Genomic DNA, 22,262 nt, shown 5'->3' on the forward strand with positions numbered 1-22,262 from the left:
CAACAAGGTCAGTTGGCCGCAATGGTCGCGGGAGCGAGTCAGGGACTGGGAGTGGAGACCTGTGGGAACATTGCCCCCTGTTGGCTCCCCTTTGAGCCACTTGCCATCCTGACTTAGCCGTTCCTTCGCAATCTCTGGGTCAGAACCTCTAACAGCACGGTGTGGGGGTGGGTCCTTACATAACATGGGGTCTGCAGAGGTTCAAAATGGTGGCTCACCACCATCATAAGGGAGCAGTTAGAGGGAAATGGGCCCCTAAATGCTGGGCCCAGCCAGCGACCCCAAATTCCATGAACGACACACAAGATTCCCAGATCCCGAAGACTGTTAGACCCTCGGCAGCCTTTGCGAAACCAAATGGCATTGGGGTTAGTTCAGAACTGATATTGGCTGTGGTACTTTAGGAAAATTCTTCACAATCACTCAATTCAATGGAGTCTACCTTCTGGTGGTCATCGGGCGATTTGATTTGCAATACGTGCCTAGATTTTGCTTTTTGTTTCCTCCCTTTCTTTTGGCAGCTGTTTGATCACATCGTCCACTGCATCTCGGAATTTATGGAGTACATGGGGATAAAGCAATGCGTTCTGCCGCTGGGCTTCACCTTTTCCTTTCCCTGTGAGCAGCGAGGGCTTGATCAGGTCAGTTCTCCATCCCGCCTGAGCTTTGTACTCTAGGCCAGAGGCCAAAGATGGCGGTGCGGCCTACTCAGCTCGGTGACTCACCCTGGTTTGTGGGCCACTCCATCCAATCTTCGAAGGAAAGGTTCGATTTTGGGCGCGAGCTGAGGGGATTGGAAGTTTCCTCTCCCTTTGTTGGGCGCTGGCATGGGATTGATGGGCGGAAAGGCCTCTGTTGGTTCCTCTCCGCTCCCTTACTCTCTGCTTCGTCGGAGCTCAGAGATTTGGCAGGCTGAGGGAGAGGGGACCTCTTGGAGACAAGGGCTGTTTCTGGTCTGTGTTTGAGGTAGGCCCCGCAGCCTCACCCTTGCCCTGAATGTCCAGTGGGTTGAGTCAGCCATTGGCACCATTGGCGAGGGCCTCATTCCCAAGACACTGCCCTCCCTCTGTCTGATACGTCGGGGGGCGCAGATCTTTCCTCCTCAGTCATAACCTTTCTCCTCCATTAATGAGGTGTTCCAGGTGGCAAGGGCGAGGGTCGCAGGCCCCTTCCCATCACAACATCCCTGGATTTCCGGCTGTCCGACCAATAACCTCATCCCTCCTTTCCCCAGGCCATCCTCTTGAAGTGGACGAAAGGATTCAAAGCAACGGGTTGCGAAGGTGAAGACGTTGTCGATCTCCTCCGAGAAGCCATCAAGAGGAGAGAGGTACGTGCTCACTGACGCCCCAACCCCTGTGCTGCGGATTGCAGCATGTCGGACACAGGAGGAGGTCATTCAGGAACCCACCCCCACCCAACCTCTCACACCGTTCAGTTCCATCAATGCTGGGCTGTGCCAAGATACCATTCAGCAGCTCCTCCTGCCCCTTTGCCCCTTAAAGCCCTTCCTGTTTTCATCTCTGAACTCAGTTATTCCTTTTATTTTTATCTCTGTCTCCTTCTTTCTTTCACTTTCTCTTTCTTTTTCTCTTATTTTCTCTCTCTCTCTCTCTCTTTGTCTTTCTCTCATTCTCTCTCCCTGTCTGCTCGCTCCTCCTCCTTCCACCTCTAATTCTCTTTATTTCTCCCATATCTCTGTGTCCCCAACTCTTGCTCCCTCTGTCTCTCATTCTCTCTCTCCCTCTCACTTCCTATTTCTCCGTCCATCCCCCCTTCCCTCTCTCTCTCTCTCTCTCTTTCTCTCTCTCTCACTCACCCCCCAACTCCCTCTCTCCAGATCCTTTTCTGTCTCTCCCTTGCCTGTCACTCTCTCCATCTATATCTCTCTCTCCCCTATTTCTTTCCCTGTCCCACTCTTACACATTTTTGTCTATCTCTCTCTCTTTCACTGTCTCTCCCCCACCCCCCCATCTCCCATCTCACTCACTTTTCAGTATTGTCTCTTTCTATATCCCTTTCTCTCTGACTCCTTTCGCTTCCTCCTTTTCTCTGACCTTCACGCTCTGTAACATAGAACATAGAACATTCCGGCGCAGTACAGGCCCTTCGGCCCTCGCTGTTGCACCGACCTGTAGAACCAATCGGAAGCTCATTTATTCCATTCTCGTCCATGTGCCTATCCAATGACCATTTAAATGCCCTAAAGTTGGTGAATCTACTCCTGTTGCAGGCAGTGCATTCCACGCTCCTACTACTCTCTGAGTAAAGACACTACCTCTGACATCTGTCCTGTATCTATTACCGCTCAATTTAAAGCTATGTCCCCTCGTGCTAACCATCGCCATCTGAGGAAAAAGGCTCTCTGTCCACCCTCTGATTATCTTATATGTCTCAATTAAGTCACCTCCCAACCTTCTTCTCTCTAACGAAAACAGCCTCAAGTCCCTCAGCCTTTCCTCATAAGACCTTCCCTCCCATACCAGGCAACATCCTGCTAAATCTCCTCTGAACCCTTTCCAAAGCTTCCACATCCTTCCTATAATGCGGTGACCAGAACTGTACGTAATATTCCAAGTGCGGCCGCACCAGAGTTTTGTACAGCTGCAGTATGATCTCATAGTTCCAACACTCAATCCCTCTCCCGATAAAAGCTAACACACCCTGTCAACCTGGGTGGCAACTTTCAAGGATCTATGTACCTGGACACCGAGATCTCTCTGCCCATCTACACTACCAAGAGTCTTACCAAAAGCCCAGTACTCTGCATACCTGTTAGTCCAACCAAAGTGAACCACCTCCCACTTTTCTGCATTAAACTCCATTTTCCACCTCTCAATCCAGCTCTGCAGCTTATCTATGTCTCTCTGTGACCTACAACATTCTTTGTCACTATCCACAACTCGACTGACCTCGGTGTCATCCGCAAATTTGCTAACCCACCCTTCCAGCCCCTCATCCAAGTCATTTATAGAAATGACAAACAAACAGTGGCCCAAAACAGATCCTTGGGGTAACCCACTAGTAACTGAAATCCAGGATGAACATTTCCCATCAACCACCACCCTCTGTCTTCTTTCAGCTAACCAATTTCTGAACAACATCCGCTAAATCACCCTCAATCCCATGCCTTTGTATTTTGTGCAACGGTCTACCGTGGGGAACCTTATCAAATGCCTTCCTGAAATCCATATCCACCACATCAACTGCTTTACCCTCATCCATTGGTCTGGTCACCTTCTAACAGAACTCTAAGGTTTCTGAGGCATGACCTACCCTTCTCAAAACCGTGTTGACTATCCCTAATCTACCTATCCGTCTCTAACTCTTCTTCCTTGTCTCCATCTCTCTCCATCGTCCCTCTCTGTCACTCTCTCCCTCTCCCTCACTCTCTTCATTCCCCTCCCTTTCCATCCTCCTATCCCTCTCCTCCCTTTCTCTCCTCTTCTGTCCCTCTCACCCATGTAATAATTCAATCTCTCTCTCTTTTTCCCATTCTCTCCCTTCACCAGTTTCACTGTCCTTGTGTCTCTCTCTGTCTTTTTGTCCAATTATGGTTCAGCCTTCCCAAAACTAGCCGAGGTCCTAAGCCAGGGACCGTGCAAAGCTGTCTTGCTAATTTTACACACTTGAACCCGGCTCAAATACTGGGAAGTCTGCGTAGCATTCACTCCAACAGGCCGCAAACTATGAATTCAATGAGAGAGTCCTGACATAGAGTCATAGAGATGTACAGCACGGAAACAGACCCTTCGGTCCAACTCGTCCAGGCAGACCAATCTTGTCCCACCTGCCAGCACCCGGCCCATATCCCTCCAAACCCTTCCTATTCATATACCCATCCAAATGCCTTTTAAATGTTGTAATTGTACCAGCCTCCACCACTTCCTCTGGCAACTCATTCCATACACGTACCACCCTCTGGGTGAAAAGGTTGCCCCTTAGGTCTCTTTTATATCTTTCCTCCTCTCACCCTAAACCTATGCCCCTCTAGTTCTGGACTCCCCGACCCCAGGGAAAAGACCTTGTCTATTTACCCTATCCATGCCCCTCATGATTTTATAAACCTCTATAAAGTCACCCCTCAGCCTCCGATGCTCCAGGGAAAACAGCCCCAGCCTGTTTGGCCTGTCCCTACAGCTCAAATCCTCCGACCCTGGCAACATCCTTGTCAATCTTTTCTGAACCGTTTCAAGTTTCACAACATCCTTCCGATAGGAAGGAGACCAGAATTGCACGCAGTATTCCAACAGTGGCCTAACCAATGTCCTGTACAGCTACAACATGACCTCCCAACTCCTGTACTCAATACTCTGAACAATAAAGGAAAGCATACCAAACGCCTTCTTCACTATCCTATCGACCTGCGACTCCACTTTCAAGGAGCTATGAACCTGCTCTCCAAGGTCTCTTTGTTCAGCAACACTCCCCAGGACCTTACCATTAAGTGTATAAGACCTGCTAAGATTTGCTTTCCCAAAATGCAGCACCTCGCATTTATCTGAATTAAACTCCATCTGCCACTCCTCAGCCCATTGGCCCATTTCAACTGTGGCCTGGTTTGTGATGCTCTGATCTGACTGGAGTTTCTCCAGTGAGTCTGAGTCAATGTGTTGGCTGCCAGTCATGTTCAGTGCTGCGTTAATGTATCCCCCTGTGTTGAGATGATCTGTTTCATGGGTGTAATGCATTTCCCGATCTCTGTTGGCTTCCTGTCAGAGAGGCTCGGAGTTAGGCCCATACCGGCCTGCTCTACCGTTCAATATGATCATGGGTTGACCATCCAACTCTGTCCCCTCTTTCCCGCTATCACCCTTTCGCTCCAAGAACTATGTCCAACTCCTTCTTGGGAGCACTCAAAGTTTTGCCCCCCCCCCCCGACTCCTTTCTGCAGCAGAGAATCCCCCGACTCTATGGGTCAAGACATTTTCTCCTCAGCTCAGTCCCATTTTGTCTCCTTAGACTTGCGGCACCTGGCTTTGGACCACCCCCCCCCCAATCATTTACTCTGTCTACTTCCTGTTAGTATTTGATAGGTTTCTATGGGACCCCACCCCCCCCATTCTTCTAAACTCACGGTGAATACGATGCTAACCTGATCTGGTCTCTCTCCATCCATCAGTCCCAGGAATCAGTTTGGGAATGCCTTTCTCCCTCCATCGCCAGCACATCCTTCTTCAGATTAGGTCTCCAGTTGCAGCTCCAGAAAACCTAGATGCACTGTGAAGTATCGCAGAGTCATAGAGTCACAGAGATGTACAGCATGAAACAGACCCTTCGATCCAACCCATCCATGCTGACCCAGATATCCCAACCCAATCTAGTCCCACCTGCCAGCACCCGGCCCATATCCCTCCAAATCCTTCCTATTCATATACCCATCCAAATGCCTCTTAAATGTTGCAATTGTACCAGCCCCCACCACATCCTCTGGCAGCTCATTCCATACACGTACCACCCTCTGTGTGAAAAAGCTGCCCCTTAGGTCTTTTCTGTATCTTTCCCCTCTCACCCTAAACCTATGCCCCTCTAGGTCTGGACTCCCCCACCCCAGGGAAAAGACTTTGCCTATTTACCCAATCCATGCCCCTCATAATTTTGTAACCCTCTATAAGGTTGCCTGAGGCAGGAATTGAACCTGTGAGGCAACAGTGCTAACCACTGAGCCACCGTGCTGCCCAAATCTGCTCATTCCACATGCGAATCCAGTAAACTTGCTCTGAACTGTCTCCAATGCAATTAGACCCTTCCTTAAATAAGGAGACCAAAACTGTCTACAGCATTTCAGACATGATCTTATCAACGCTCTGGAAAACTAGAGCATAACATCCTTACTTTTATGTTCTACTCCTCTTGTATTAACCCCATCTGCCAGATTCTATCTTCCCAGTGTCCTTGCAATCGGTGTCATGGTGAAGCAGTCTGGGAAGGGGGTCCTGCTTGTTGGAAAGAAACAAGGAGTGCTCTTTCCCTCCTGCAGGCGTAGAATTTCTGAGGGAGAGAACTGACTGATGGAGAATCAGACCCCATGGTGGGGTCTCGCCCTGTCCATCCACGGCTCCTCATGCCGCGGAGGGCCCACCCTCCCATTGGCCATCCTCACCGCCCGCTGCTCCTGCCAAGGCTGGCCTTCAGCCAATGGGGTAAGAGGACCACCCAGGTCCCGTTGCACAGGCCCCTCCTTTTCCAGAGTGAAGTGGTCGCTGCCGTCCCTGTTTGCTCCCTGACCCAGTGTTCCCTGGGATTGGGGAGCGACACGAGCAAGAGTTTGCTGAGCCCTTCTTCCCCTTCTGTGCTCTGCAGGAATTTGACCTGGACGTGGTGGCGATTGTCAACGACACTGTCGGAACGATGATGTCTTGTGGATACGACGACCCCTTCTGTGAGGTCGGCCTCATTGTCGGTGAGCACTTGCGGGGCGAGCGAACTCTCTCTCTCTCTCTCTCTCTCTCTGAACCCTGCCACGAGGAAGCAGGGACTCTGAGTGAGTTAACACTTTTGCTTTGACATCCCCTCTGCTCAGTCTTTGGAGTGCAGGCTTTGGGACGTCACGCTGAGTTTGTCCAGTTCTGTTTGCCCTACCAAAGGAAGGATATTATAGAGCTGGAGAGGGTTCAGAAGAGAGTTACCAGGATGTTGCCGGGTATGGAAGGCTTGAGTTGTAAGGAGAGGCTGGATAGGCCGGGACGTTTTTTTCACTGGATAATAGGAGGTTGAGAGGTGAACTTGTCGAGGTTTACAAAATCATAAGAGGTATAGGTAGAGTAAATGGTATTTGTCTTTTCCCTCTGATGGCGGATTTTAAGTGTAGGCGCACATTTTTAAGGTGAGAGGGCAGAGATTTAAAAAGGACAGGAGGGTGGTTTGTGTGTGGAATGAACTTCCTGAGGAAGTGGTCTGTGTGGATATAATTACAACATTTAAAGGACATTTGGATGAGGACATCGCTACGAAATGTTTGAAGGGCTACGGGCCAGTAGCAGGCAGGTGGGACTAGTTTAGTTTGTGATTATTACATTAAGTTAGATTCCCTACAGTGTGGAAACAGGCCCTTCGGCCCAACAAGTCCACACCGATCCTCTGAAGAGTAACCCACCCAGTCCCATTTCCCTCTGACTGCTGCAGCTAGCACTATGGGCAATTTAGCATGGCTAATTCACCCTGACCTGCACATCTTTGGACTGTGGGAGGAAACTGGAGCACCCGGAGGAAACCCATGCAGACACGGCGAGAACGTGCAAACTCCACATCGACAGATGCCCGAGGCTGGAATTGAACCTGGGACGCTGGTGACATGAGGCAGCAGTGCTAACCACTGAGCCACCGTGCATGGACTGGTTGAACCAAAGGGTCTGTTTCTGTGCTGCAAGACTCTGTGTGTCGATGAGAAAAGTGAAGGGAGCTTCCTAATGTATTATACGTGCATCCACATAATGGTTTAATAATCTGTTGTTTGTTCGAGATTGGTTGTGTGAATGGGTTGATGTGTTTGAAACAGTGAAACCCATTACACTGGCCCTCAGTTCCCACCTTTCACCCCCAGTTCCCCACTTCCCTTCCTTCCTGTTGAAGTTGACCAACTTGAATGTGGATACACGCTAACAATGGGCTCACGTCCTCAGACCCACGTTTTCATGGGATCTGTTCTTAAACCTGAATTTGGACTGGCCAACCTACCTCCGAGCTGTTGCTCACTTGCTTACTCCTTTCACAGGCACTTCATCCGTGGGGAGCTGCTGCAGTGCGTCTTGTAGATGGTACCCACCCCCACTGAGCATCGGTGGGTGGAGGGAGTGGGGGGGTTTGTGGGTGTGGGGCCAGTCAAGCAGGGACTACTTTGTCCCTGGTTGGTGTCGGGCTTCTCGAGTGTTGTTGGAGCTGACCCCCCCCCACATCTAGGGCAAGTGGGGAGTATTCCATCGCACACTCCTGACTTTGGCCTTGTCAATGGTGGGGACAGGCTTTTTTTGGGGGGGGGGGGAGCAGTTACATGCCACAGGATTCCCAGCCACCGACTTCCTGCTGTATTTACGCAGCCATTGCTGGTTGCTTTCTGGTCCACAGCAGCTTGTGTTCTGAAGCAGGTTGTTTTATCTGGTTTGTGTTTGGTTCCCCCCTCCCCCCCGCCGTTCTGCAGGGACCGGTTGCAATGCCTGCTACATGGAAGAGATGAAGAATGTGGAGACGGTGGAGGGCGATGAAGGGCGGATGTGCATCAACACGGAATGGGGCGCGTTCGGCGACAATGGCTGCCTGGATGACATCCGAACTGAGTTCGATCGGGAAGTGGACCGGCTGTCGATGAATCCTGGCAAACAGACGTAAGGGAGTGCGTTTCTCAAATCTGGAGATACTTCTTTGGGAAATGGGGGAAACCCGTTGGCAGTGTAGGATACCTTGGCATCCAATGACACTGTGCCACCATGTGGCCATCAGTCAATACTTAACCCACACTTGAATTAACTTCTGCAAGTGCCCAGATAGGGCAGACGTGGAGGTAGTCAAATCTGGGCGTGCTCTTAGTCCTCATGAACCTGCCTTCAATTCTCGTAGGACAACACTGCAGCTCAGGACACGGGACAGTAATCAAACCAAATCCAGAATGAAATGTTAGTCAAATCTGCAGACGACACCAAGACTGGTAGATTGAAAATTAGAATTAGAAAATTAGAAAATCAGAAACTTTTTCCCCGGGTACAACAGAGTGTTACAAGGGGACATAAATTTAAGGTGAAGGGTGGAAGGTATAGGGGAGATGTCAGGGGTGGGTTCTTTACCCAGAGAGTGGTGGGGGCATGGAATGCGCTGCCCGTGGGAGTGGTGGAGTCAGATTCATTGGTGACCTTTAAGCGGCATTTGGATAGGTACATGGATGGGTGCTTAATCTAGGTTAGAAGTTCGGCACAACATCGTGGGCCGAAGGGCCTGTTCTGTGCTGTATTGTTCTATGTTCTATGTTCTATGTTCTATCTATGTTCTATGTAGAATTAGGTTTATTGTCATGTGTACTCAGGTTACAAAGGGACAGGAGTCCAGGGAAAAGTGCAGGGCGGTTCATAGTGGAGACAATGGTTGCAGGAAGATATAGATGGGTTGGCCAGATGATATTTAACCCTTAGAAATGCGAGGTGATGCACTTTGGAAGGAACAACAATATGTGGGAGTATTTACTAAATGGGTGGTTAAGGGGAACAGAAGGATCTTGGGATCATTATTCACGGATCCCTGAAGTTGTAAATTGAATAGTGAAGAAGGAATGTGGGACACTTGCTTTCATCTGCTGTTTGACAGAGTATAAGAGGAAGGCAGTAATATTGAGGTTGTGCAGGGTGTTGGTCAGGCCACAGTTGGAGCACGGTGTGCAGTTCGGGTCACCTCACTACAAGAAAGATATGGTAACACTGGAATGGGTGCAGAGGAAATTAGCCAGGACGTTGCCTGGGAAGGAGAAGTTGAGCTGTAAGGCAAGATTAATAGCCTTGGAATTTTTCTCTAGAGCTGAGAAGACACTGGGGGGATGTGATTGAGGTGTATAAGATTATGAAGGGTATGGACAGACAGACAGTGGCTGTTGAGGGTAACTCATGAGAGGGCATACTGTCTGGGTAAGGGGCAGGAGATTTGAGAAAGAACTTTTTCACTCGGCAGGTGGTGACAATCTGAAATGCACTGCCTGATGAAGGTAACGGAGGCTGGAAACGTTACAGCCTACAAAAAAAACAAATAATCGAGCATTTGAAATAGCTTAACATTCAAGGGTATGGGCTTGGTGTTGGTCCAGTCTCAAGGGGCCTTTCCTGCAACTGTGTGAATCTACAAATCTGTGAGGTGACATTCCTTTCCCAGACGGTGGGGAATCCTTGGACAGTGGGGAATCAGACATTCGCTACGTTCAAGAAAATTTCAATCGATTCCTCGATTTTAAGGATACAGGGACATTGGAACTTTAAACAATCCTTAGATAAGCACATGGGTGATTTTGGGATAGTGTAGGGGTATGAGCTGAGAGTAGTTCACAGGTCGGCGCAACATCGAGGGCCGAAGGGCCTGTTCTGCGCTGTATTGTTCTGTGTCCCATAATACGGGAAAATGGGATTGAGCTCGAAGATTAGCCGTGATCCAGTTGAGCGATGGAGTGGAACAGTCTCTTCCTACGCCCATCCCGAGGCTTCTACGTCAGGGAACGGCTGAGTTCGGGAAAGATCAGCAGATTTTGAAGAGGATTCAGTTACTTTGCCAGAGGAAGTTGGCGGGAGAGAGACCAGTTGTCTGTGGATTCTGGACCAGCATTATCACCCCCTAATTCCCCTTCTGTCCTGCTCCCTGAGAGCTGCGGGATGTCTCAGAGTACGATGGGATTTTGCGCAGCTCGTCCACTGGACAGACTGAGTTTAATGCAGATAAATGCAGGGTGTTGCATTGTGGGAAGACAAACCAGCGCAGGACTGAGATCGTTTATGGTTGGGCTCTGGGGAGTGCTGTGGGACAGAGAGACCTAGAGGTGCAGGTACATAGTCCCTTGAAAGGGGAAGTGCAGGTAGAGAGGGTAGTGAAGGAGGTTGATTGACAGCTTGCCTTTGCTGGTCAGGGCATTGAGTCCAAAACTTGGGACGTCATGTTGCAGCTTTACAGGACATCAGTGAGGCTTCTTTTGGAATCCTGCTTTCAGTTCTGATCGCCCCGCTGTAGGAAGGACGTTATTAACTTGGAAAGGGTGCAGAACAGATTGACTCGGCTGTCACAGTTCTCCTGGAACTGAGTTCTTACAAAAGAGCTTTTTCTTTGTCTTATTTTCCAAATTAAACAAAAACCCAAAACTGAAACGGCACCCTTTGAGACCTGGGTGTCCCTCCTCCCCCACTCGCTGAAAGTCAGCCTTGTGGGAGCAGTGGGCGGTGAGGAAGGCCAATGAGATGTTGTGTCCTCTGCAGCGGGGGGATTGGGGGACAGGGGCAAGGATGGGCACGGCGACACCAGTCCCTGGAGTATTTTTGTCTGTGTGCTGTGCAGCTTAGGGTCGCCCTACCTGAAGAAGGATGTTCTGACAACGGAGGGGGTTGGGGGGGGGGGGGGCAGCGATGGCTTTCCCAGACTGATTCCTGGGACTGATGGCTGGAGAGAAATTGGATTGGATTAGGACTATATTCACTGGGAGTTTCCAAGATGATTCGGTGGGTGGTGGGGGGGGGGGGGGAAGGTTCTCATAGAAACCTATTGAATTCTAACAGGGACTGGACAGAATAAAGGATGTTCCCAAAGACTTTGAGGAGTCCAGAACCAGGCGGTCATAATCTAAGGAGATGGGGTGGGACTGAGATGAGGAGCAATGTCTTCAACCAGAGAGTAGGGGAGGCTGTGGGAATTCTCTGATGCAGAAAACATTGATTTCAAGAAGGATTTGAATGTAGAGGGACGAAGGGATCAGTGGAAGTGAGCGGGAACTTGGGACTGAGTTGGATGATCAGCTCACATTGTGATTGGACGGCGCAGCAGGGCCGAATGGCCTGCTCCTGCTGTTCGCTGTGTTCCCATGTTCACCCAGCTGACCTCTCTCCGAGCAGGTACGAGAAGTTGATCAGCGGCATGTACCTGGGCGAGATCGTCCGCAACATCCTCATCGACTTCACAAAGAGGGGGCTGCTGTTCCGGGGCCGGATCTCCGAGAGGCTCAAGACCAGGGGCATCTTCCAGACCAGGTTCCTGTCTCAGATTGAGAGGTGAGTTACTGAGGGGGTGGGCTGTGCGCACGGGAGCAGGTGGGGGAGGGGGAGGTGGGGACAGAGTGGAATTGCTGGGTGGAGCACCACAGAAGAGCAATGGGCTGAGTGGCCTCCTGCTGTGCCTTGGTTACAAACCAGCTCGAACCGTTGCCCTCTACCCTCTACCCGCACCCTGCCCCTAGGCTGACGGCCCACCCACCAGCCCACAGCAATCATGGGTCTCTGGCAACTATTGTAAAGCTGCTCCTCCCCCTCATCCAGGTGCCCACTTTCCCTCAATAAGATCGGGAACTTGTTAAAGATTAGGGATTGCACTGAGGATCGATCGATCTATCCATCCACCCATCTGACTCTGCCTCTTTCTGTCTCTCTGTCTCTGTCTTTCTGTGTCTCTCTGTCGCTTTCTCTCTCTCTTTCTGTCTCTAACTCTCTCACTTTCTCTCTATCACCGTGTCACCCTTACTTTCTCTCTGCCTCTCTGTCTGTCTGTCTGTCTGTCTGTCTCTGTCTTACCGTGTCTCTCATTCACTTTGGCTGCCTGTCTCTCACATGCACACATCATGTGGGACATGTCGAAGAGCTGCACCCCGTCCCTCTCAGGGAAAGTTGTGTCTCCCTCCAGGTCCTGTGTTGGGACAAGCCTCAGACATTCAGATTGTCGTTATCACGGGGGGGGGTGAAAGAAAAGGGTTACTTCCAGGCATCTGAGGAGCCAGCGCTACCCATCTGATCACAAGAGTACCAAATCTCAAGGGGGGGGGGGGGGGGGGACAGAGACGGTGGGGGGGTGGGGGGTGAGGCACAATAATATGTACAGCACCAGTACCAAACCGCTGGCAAATGGGTTGCGATTGTCATGGCACAGTGGGATGGCTGACCACATTATTTTATTGCATTAAAAATCTGACCCAGGGAGTAGTTGTTGCTCAGGGCAGTGCCTTACCCTCATTGATGTCAGGCCTGGGGGCAATCACCGCTCCTTTTTCCAGTTTGCTGACCAGCATTGACACACTGGGCCACACGCGGCCAAGCGCAGAATTGGATCTTCACTCCCTTTGGCCAACCCTCACCTCTATTATGTCCAACCACGCTGAACAGGATCCCTCAGCACCGTCACCCAGAATCGGTGTCACCTTCATTAGAGCACCCAGTACAGAGGATGTTGTGAAAATGATCGTTCTCCTGGTTTCTGTCACCAAATGCATTGTGTATAATCCTGACTGAGGTAACCCCCAGGAAATTGATGAATGTGGATATTAACGAATGTTGGTATTGACGAGTGTGGACATTGACGAGTGTGGACATTGACGAGTGTGGACATTGACGAGTGTGGACATTGACGAGTGTGGACATTGACGAGAGTGGACATTAACGAATGCTGGTCGTGACGATTGTGGATATTGAAGAATGTGGATACTGACAAATGTTGGTATTGAGGAATGTTGGTATGGGTGAATGTTGGTATTGGCGAATGTTGGTATTGGCGAATGTCGGTGTTGGCGAATATTGGTATTGGCGAACGTCGGTGTTGGCAAATGTCGGTATTGGCGAATGTCGGTGTGGGCGAATGTCGGTGTGGGCGAATGTCTGCATTGGCGAATGTCGGTGTTGGTGAATATCGGTGTTGGCGAGTGTCAGTACTGGCGAATCTCGGTATTAGCGAATGTTGGTATTGGCGCATGTCACTATGGGCGAATGACAGTGTTGGCGAATGTCACTATGGGCAAATGTCGGTGTTGGCGAATGTCGGTATGGGTGAATGTCAGTACTGGCGAATGTTGGCATGGGCGAATGTCGGTATGGGCGAATGTCGGTATGGGCGAATGTCGGTATGGGCGAATGTCGCTATGGGCAAATGTCGCTATGGGCAAATGTCAGTATTGGTGAATGTCGCTAATGGCGAATGTCGGTATGGGCGAATGTCAGTATGGGCGAATGTTCGCGTTGGCGAATGTCGGTATGGGCAAATGTTGGCGTTGGCGAATGTCAGTATGGGCAAATGTCGGTGTTGGCGAATGTCGGTATGGGTTAATGTCGGTATTGGCGAATGTCGCTATGGGCGAATGTCGGTATTGGCGAATGTCGGTATGGGCGAATGTCGGTATGGGTGAATGTCAGTATTGGCGAATATCGGTAGGGGCGAATGTCAGTATGGGCGAATGTCGGTATGGGCGAATGTCGGTATGGGCGAATGTCGCTATGGGTGAATGTCGCTATGGGTGAATGTCGCTATGGGCAAATGTCGGTATTGGCGAATGTCGCTAATGGCGAATGTCGGTATGGAAGAATGTCAGTATGGGCGAATGTTGGCGTTGGCGAATGTCAGTATGGGCAAATGTCGGTGTTGGCGAATGTCAGTATGGGCAAATGTTGGCGTTGGCGAATGTCAGTATGGGCAAATGTTGGTGTTGGCGAATGTCGGTATTGGCGAATGTCGGTATGGGCGAATGTCGGTGTTGGCGAATGTCGGTGTTGGCGAATGTTGGTGTTGGCGAATGTCACTATAGGCGAATGTCGGTGTTGGCAAATGTCGGTATTGGCGAATGTTGCTATGGGCGAATGTCGTTGTTGGCGAATGTCGGTATGGGCGAATGTCGGTATGGGCAAGTGTCGGTGTTGGCGAATGTCGGTGTTGGCGAATGTCGGTATTGTCGAATGTCGGTATGGGCGAATGTCGGTGTTGGCGAATGTCGGTGTTGGCGAATGTCACTATGGGCGAATGTCGGTGTTGGCGAATGTCTGTATAGGCGAATGTCGGTATGGGCGAATGTCGGTATGGGCGAATGTCGGTATTGAGGAATGTCGCATTGGGCGGATGTCTGTATTGGCGAATGTTGGTATTGAGGAATGTCGGTGTTGGTGAATATCGGTTTTGGAAAATGTGGACATTGATGGATGTGGACATTGACGACTGTTGGTCTTGACGAAAGTTGATATTGATGAAAGTTGATATTGATGAAAGTTGATACTGATTTGAAATGTTGTTGATGGTCATCTGCTTGAGTGTGCTCATCCTCTCTCTGCTCTGTTGCAGCGATCGCTTGGCGCTACTGCAGGTCCGAGCGATCCTGCAAAAACTGGGGCTGCAGAGTACGTGTGACGACAGCATCATTGTCAAGGAGGTGTGTGGCGTGGTATCACGACGGGCCGCTCAGCTCTGCGGAGCAGGATTGGCCGCTGTGGTGGACAAGATCCGGGAGAACAGGAATCTGGAACGTCTCCGGGTCACCGTGGGGATGGATGGCACCCTTTACAAACTGCACCCACAGTGAGTCCGCGCTGAGCAGCTCGTCACCTCTTTCCCGCGTTAGGTAGCAGACAGCTGAGTGTAAGTGGCATTGGTGGGTGGGGGGTTGGGGGTGCAGGGAGCTCATTCCACTGGTAATCCAGGCTCACAGCTTGGAGGGACGCGCTTTGAATCCCTTGCCCCCAACAGCCCGGAGAATTTCGGTTAAGTTTCAGGGAATGTTGAAATTCTGAAATGAAACCAGGAATTGTTGGAGAAACTCAGCATTTTTTGGGGGGGGGGGGGGAGAGAGAGAGAGAGAGAGAGAGAGCAGAGTCAACATTTCCGCTCTGAGTCACCCATCGTTAACAATGTACATTATCGCGGCTGTGCCCCTGTTAATAAAGCCCAGAGGAGTGTACGCTTTATTTACTGTCCTCTCACAGAATCGCCCAGGACGGCAACAAAACTTTCGGCCCAAATTGTTAAAGCTGACCAGCCTTGCCAAACTAAACTAATCCCATTTGCCTGCCGTAATTTGGAGATGCTGGTGTTGGACTGGGGTGTACAAAGTTAAAAATCACACAACACCAGGTTATAGTCCAACAGATTTGGGCGGCACGGTGGCACGGTGGTTAGCACTGCTGCCTCACAGCGCCAGAGACCTGGGTTCAATTCCCGCCTCAGGTGACTGACTGTGTGGAGTTTGCACATTCTCCCCATGTCTGCGTGGGTTTCCTCCAGGTGCTCCGGTTTCCTCCCACAATCAAAAGATGTGCAGGTCAGGTGAACTGGCCATGCTAAATTGCCCGTAGTGTTAGGTAAGGGGTACATGTATGGGTGGGTTGCGCTTCGGTGGGGCGGTGTGGACTTGTTGGGCCGAAGGGCCTGTTTCCACACTGTAAGTAATCTAATCTAATAAAGGTTTAATTGGAAGCACACTAGCTTTCGGAACGCTGCTCCTTCATCAGGTGGTTGTGGAGGGCTCAGCTGTAAGACACAGAATTTATAGCAAAAGTTTACAGAGTGATGTAACGGAAATTATACATTGAAAAATCGATTGGCTCTTTGTTAAGTCTCTCATCTGTTCGAGTGACCATGTTAGTTTCACTTCTTTCATGTGTAAATCACAAAACGTTTTTTTAAAAGTTACATTCTCGGGTTCACTTTAACCATCGGTGTCAGCCCAGGTAACACCTTCAACACATTTTCTGGGCTAACACCAATTGTTAATGTTAACCTGAGGATGTGACTCCTTCAAAAAAAGTTTTGTGATTTATATATGAAAGACGTGAAACAAACATGGTCACTCTAACAGATGAGAGACTTAACAAACAATCAAGGTGTTTTTCAGTGTATAATTTCAGTTACATCACACTGTAAACTTTTGCTCTCAATTCTGTGTCGTACAATTGTGTCCTCCACAACCACCTGATGAAGGAGCGTCGCTCCGAGAGCTAGTGCTTCCAATTAAACCTGTTGGATTATAAACTGGTGTTGTGTGATTTTTAACATTTGCCTGGCATTTGACTCATACCCCTCGAAATCCTTCGCATCCAGATGCCTTTTCAATGCTGTCATTGTACCAGCCTCTACCACTTCCTCTGGCAGCTCACTCCATGCACATACCACCTTCTGTGTGAAAAAGTTGCCCTTTATAAGTTTTTCCCCTCTCACCTTCAACTTATGCCCCTCTTGTTTTAGTCTTCAATACCCTGGACAAAATAGATCTTTGGCTATTCACTGTATCCACGTCTGTGATGATTTTATAAATCTCTATAAGGTTGCTTCTCATCCTCCAGGGCAAAACAGTCCCAGCCTATTTGTCTAACTCAAACCCTCCAGAATCAGTAACGTCTTTGTGAATATTTTTGCACCCTTACCAATTTAATGATATCCTTCCTGTAGCCGGGTGACCAGCACTGTACATCGTATTCCAAAACTGGCTTTCTCAGGGATTCTAACATGATGTCTCGACTCCGATTCTCAATGCACTGACCAATGAAGGCAAGTGTGCCAAATGCCTTCTTCACCACCCTGTCTTTTTTCAGGGAATTATGGACCCGAATCCCTGTTTAGCAATGCTTCCCAGGGCCCTCCTGTTACCTGTGTAAGTCCTGTCCTGGTTTATCGTCCCACAATGCAGCAGCTCGCGTTGAGCTGCATTAGACTCCCACCTGCCCCTCCTTGGCCCACTGTACAAACACTCCCTCTGCTCCTGAACTCTTGTGCCAGTGATTCCAAAGGTTGACCAGACCCAGGAGGTCGATTTGGTCAATATTTTTTTTCAAATCGATTGAGAGTGGAAACAGTGAGAAACCCTCCCTGCAGGATCTGTGAATCCCATACCGTCCGAAATGGTCCAAACAGACAGCAAGGACAAAACGGAAAGGAGCTGGGTGTAACTGTTTACCAAGGGAGGTTTGTGGACAAGACTATAAAACCAGTTCAAGATCGAAGGTTAGAATTGAGGAGTGGGTGGGAACTTTGCAGCCTGAGTGGTTTTATAAACTTGACGATTTAATGGATGTGCTCCGACCTTGCTAATGAAGGTGTTTGCATCGTCTGTTTAAACTCCTGGGAGATAAGAGACGAGGTTTTGGTGTGTCTCTGTCTGCTTCAGAAAGCAGACCGTGATGGAACATCCTGACAATGCGTATCTCTCCCAGCTGACGTGTTAAGCCTGTTCTGGTGGTGTCTGTCTTCAATGCTACCTGTTGGTACACGGTTGCCAGCAGAGCTGTGGGAAATGTCCCTTCCACCCCAGGCAAAAGCAGAGCAGTGTCCATTCAAACACGGAAAGGGAATACACGATGGAAAGTAGGACCTTTGAGGGGCAGAAGGAGCTTGGTGTGCATGTACATTGATCCCTTCAGGTGGGGGATGGGGACGATAAAGTCTTTCAGAAGGATTATGGGATACTTCCCTTTATTAACCGAGGCGTAGAGTTTAAGAGCAGGGAGGGTTTGGCTGGGAACTGTATACAACTGTATACAACTGTACACAGCGAGAGTACTGTGGGCAGTTCTGGTATCCACGTTATAGGAGGGATGTGATAGCACTGGGAGAGGGAGCAGAGGGAGATTTACCAGGATGGAGCCTTGTTTGGCGGGCCGGGGAGTGGGTGGGGGGCGTAGCTGGAGAGTTTCAGTTCTTGAGAGATTGGGACAGACTGGAGGGCTTGTTTTCCTCAGAGCAGAGGAGATCGAGGAGGGACACTTTGGGAGGATAAAATGGTCAGGGTATTGGTGGGGAGACAGAGGGAGGAGCCTTTTCCCCTCGGTGGAGGGTACAGTGACCAGGTGCGAGGGGTGGGTGGGGGGGAAGCTTAGATTTAAGGGAAGGGGCTGGAGGTTTAGAGGGGCCTTAAGGAATAATGTCTTCCCCCAGAGACTGGTGGGACATCTGGAGCTGACTGGCTGTAAGGAGTTGGGTGTGTGGGGGGGGGGGTGGGGGGGAGAGGCAGAAACCCCCATCGAAGGAGAATTCCAATGGGCACTCACCATGCCGAGGCTATGTGCCACGTGCTGGGGAAACGGGGATTAAAAAAGTGAGGTGGTTGGCACAGACTAGATGGGCCGAAGGGTCTTTTCCTGTGCTGTAGACCTGTAGGACACTGTTTTCCTCCTTGGGTTACCTCCATTCGGTCCCCTTCTGAACGAACTGCTGTCTGGGGGATGGAATTCCAGAGACACCCATCGCTGGGATTAAGTGAGCATCCACATCCTCTTGCCAGAGAGTTAGGTCTGGAGTCACGTGCAGGCCAGACCAGGTAAGGATGGCAGATTTCCCTTCTGAAAGAGATGTGAGGGAAACTGATTGGGTTTCTGCGCCAATTGGTGATCAGTCCAACAGCCATCGACACTGATACTCTGGTTACATCCCACATTCCTGTTTCGGTTTTTTTGCGGAATCCTTCTCTGATTTGGCCCCTGGGTTTTCCTCTTCTGGCATACGGGTCGGGGCTGGGATCTGGGGTTCCGTCACAAGCTGACCTCCTCTCCTCCGTTCCCAGCTTCTCCTCGATCATGCACGAGACAGTGGCGCGCTTGGCTCCCCGGTGCGAGGTGTCGTACGTCCAGTCCGAAGATGGCAGTGGCAAGGGCGCTGCACTGGTCACGGCAGTTGCCTGTCGGATACGGGAGGCCGGGCAGCACTAGGAGCCCACTCAACCCTGCGTCTCCACCCCCCCCCCCCCAAAAAAAACCCCGCCTCCGCCTGTTGGCAGTGAAGACTTGCTCCTCTGCCCTTTTGCCTACGTTGCCCTTCTGTCTACTGTGAGCCAACAGCTGAGAGGAACTCGGGCATCCGGGATCCGGGTTCGGAGTCACCCCATGCCCTGGCACACGGGGAAGGGGCCAGTCTGTACTTTTGAGGGAGCCTGGAAGTGATTTGATGGGAAAATGAGAACGGTGTATCCTGGAAATTTGAAACGGCAGAGTGAACTCAGCAGGTCTGTGGAGAGAGAGAGAGAGAGAGAGAGAGAGAGAGAGAGAGACAGAGTTGTTGGGGGGGGGGAGGGTGGGGAGGTGAGGGAGGAGGTAAATGATGTGAACATTTCAGGTCCACTCACCCTTCCTCAGAAGGATAACAGTTTCTGTTTTTCACTCAAAAAGCGGTTGAGTTGGATCTGAGTGTGCGTGTGTGTGTGCGTGTGTGTGTGCGTGTGTGTGTGCGTGTGTGTGTGTGTGTGTGTATGTGCGTGTGTGTATGCGTGTGTGTGTGCGTGTATGTGTATGTGTATGTGTATGTGTGTGTGTGTGCGTGTGTGTGTACGTGTGTGTGTACACGTGTGTGTGCACGTGTGTGCATGTGTGCGAGAGAGAGATGATCCTGAGCCTTCAATATGCAGAGATGGCACGGCAGTCCCAATCAGTTGCCAGTCGCTGCTCAAAATAACTTTGCCAAGGGGTGTCTTCCACTGGAAGGGGGTGGGGGATGGTGTTGTGTGCCAGACCTCATTTTCAGGGGAGTGGGGTGGTGGAATTCTGGCCTACCTCCGGCTGACAATTGGGCAACGTGTTGGCATTTCCATGCGGGGGTGGGGGGGGGCACTCGACCTAGACCAGAGGAAATGGGTGCTGGGGCACATATTTATAACCATTCGGGGCACCCTCCCTGGCTGGGGAGGGTGGCATTTTCCGCACCCCTCTATGTTTCCGTGGGTGGTAATCTCTCGAGTGTTTAATAGGAGGGAAATCAGTTGGAGGGGGATTATTTTCTCCGTCGCCCCGTTCAAGGCCTCCTGCTTCAAACATTCCCATCGCCCTCCCAGTTGTAATTGACCTGAAATTCACCGCCACTCCTTCACTAAGTCAAAGCAATGCGAAGAACAGCTGGAGATCTGAAGAGAAGGCAGCTAGTGTTGGAGAAACTCAGCAGGCCTGGCAGCATCTGCGGAGAGAGGGAGGGAGACCGAGTGAGTGACTCTGGTCCCGTGAGCCGGTTGGGTTTTGCAGTCTGCACATCTTGTCTTCGGGCGTTCTTGCTTTCTCAAGCACGCGATCTACTGCAATCCGGGCTGCTTCGATGGAGTGGGCCCCCTTGCTGTCAGTTATGATTACTATTTTCCACCAGTTTTCTGTTCGATTTGATGGACTACCTCATCAGGCCCGATTCATAAAGGCTTACGAGGTTGTCAAAGCAGTCAGCGAGACAGCTGCCCGAATCGGAAAAGACGCTGTCAGATTCGGTCCAATCCGTGGTGACACGTTAATAATGTCGACCCTGCAGAACGTCATGCCAACAGGGTAATGTGCGGCAGTTCCTCAATAGCGTGGGGGTACTGGCGGTTTTGTAGTGATCAGGACTCACGCCACACCACCAGATTTACAAGGATTCAGGAGTACCTGCGAGTGCCAGTGAGCAGGTTAACATGTTCTGACGGAGAATTTAAAGTGATGCAGGACTGCAATCAGCTGTGTGCACATATTAGAGAGGAAGGGCACCCATTGCCAGGTGTAACTTGCTGTTTGACCCTCCGTAATGCAAGAAGTTTCAAAGCAAGACATGCATGCAATAATTTATTTTTGTGTAAGAATCAACCATTTCATCTTTCAGACAGACAGACAGACAGACAGACACACACACACATAAAGTCTACCGTTATAAAGAGTAGAATTGACATGCCATTGCAGTGGGAGTGGACGGCGACAGTTTTGGGTATTCTGGACTCCAATCCCAGCTGGTTTTCCAGGATTTAAACATCTCCGAACTGGAGCCATGAAGTGAGGAACTGTCCCTGTCCAGCCCCACTCCAGCTCCTTGGGGAAGGAGTTACTTCCTGGAGGAGCTCTGCGCTGTCAGCTTGCTAATCTGCGCTCGGTTGTGCAATAGACTCCTGCCTTCTGTTGGAGAGGAGTAATTTTATTTATTGATATTTCATTTTGTCCGGGTTACACGCGATATTGATCATGGATAAGTGGCGGGGCTGTTTTGTATGACCCTTCCACTTGGCCCGTCATCCAATGATTTCAAAGTAAAGAAGCGATTTCACTGTTTAATGTGCCATCTGGTCATTTGTTTGTTCCTGGGGAGAGTTGGAATGGGCAGCAAGGAGGAAGGTCAGAGTGAGTCACATTCGAATGTCCCTGGGCAGCTGGAAAACTGAACCCCCCTCCCAAGTGCCGAATCAACAGATTTCCCCACTTGATACAGTGACCACTTGATGCAGTGGCTCCCTGGCACTAGCTGTCTGCAATGGGACGCACTTTGAGTGAATGAATAAAGAAGTGATGATTCAGGGTCTCGAGTCTATCACTTCATTCCTCTTGAAGACTGAAGTCAAAGTAGATCTCTCCTCTTAGGTCGACCGAATTTACCATCTTTAGATGGGCATGGGAAGAAACGAGATAAACAAACATGGTGCACCACACAACAGACAATTTTTATGAAAGATGTTTTTGTTTTTGTAAGTATATTCATTAGCAATTTTTTAAAACTTTGTAAACAGAAAATTATTGAAAAATACAATCAATAACAAATATCAGTATAATATGTTAAAAAACCCCTCAAATTACAATACAACTACTGTCTACTAATGACGAACCTACTCTATAATACAAAACAAACCCTAACACTGTGCAGAGCACCACCAATAAATAACAACATAACAAATAGATTAAAAAAAAGCAAAACCCCCCACCCCCCCCACCCAAAAAAAAACACAGAATACAGACCAGCTGTGCTCGGTGCAAAGCTCCCAAACAAACAACATCGTGGGCCGAAGGGCCTGTTCTGTGCTGTATTGTTCGATGTTCTTGTATTGTTCTATGAGTGTTGTATATGTACCCGTGTTAACTCGGGGCTCGACAAAC

General features: G+C 50.0%; 1 protein-coding gene across 2 annotated transcripts in view; it reads left to right on the plus strand.

The window, feature by feature from the left end:
• The window catches only part of LOC140459796 (hexokinase-2-like), a 65,861-nt gene extending 44,412 nt beyond the window's left edge, over positions 1-21,449 (plus strand). The window contains exons 12-18 of one of the 2 annotated variants that reach the window (XM_072554319.1): positions 522-641; positions 1,235-1,330; positions 6,304-6,403; positions 8,138-8,321; positions 11,562-11,717; positions 14,755-14,988; positions 18,962-21,449. In XM_072554319.1, coding sequence (XP_072410420.1) covers positions 522-641; positions 1,235-1,330; positions 6,304-6,403; positions 8,138-8,321; positions 11,562-11,717; positions 14,755-14,988; positions 18,962-19,106 — 1,035 coding nt within the window. In that variant the 3' untranslated portion in view covers positions 19,107-21,449. The remainder of the gene's footprint in view (positions 1-521; positions 642-1,234; positions 1,331-6,303; positions 6,404-8,137; positions 8,322-11,561; positions 11,718-14,754; positions 14,989-18,961) is intronic. The other variant, XM_072554320.1, reaches the window with a different exon arrangement.
• Positions 21,450-22,262: the final 813 nt, after the last annotated feature.

This window comes from Chiloscyllium punctatum, chromosome 35 (genome assembly GCF_047496795.1).
Source record: "Chiloscyllium punctatum isolate Juve2018m chromosome 35, sChiPun1.3, whole genome shotgun sequence".
Classification (NCBI taxonomy): domain Eukaryota; kingdom Metazoa; phylum Chordata; class Chondrichthyes; order Orectolobiformes; family Hemiscylliidae; genus Chiloscyllium; species Chiloscyllium punctatum.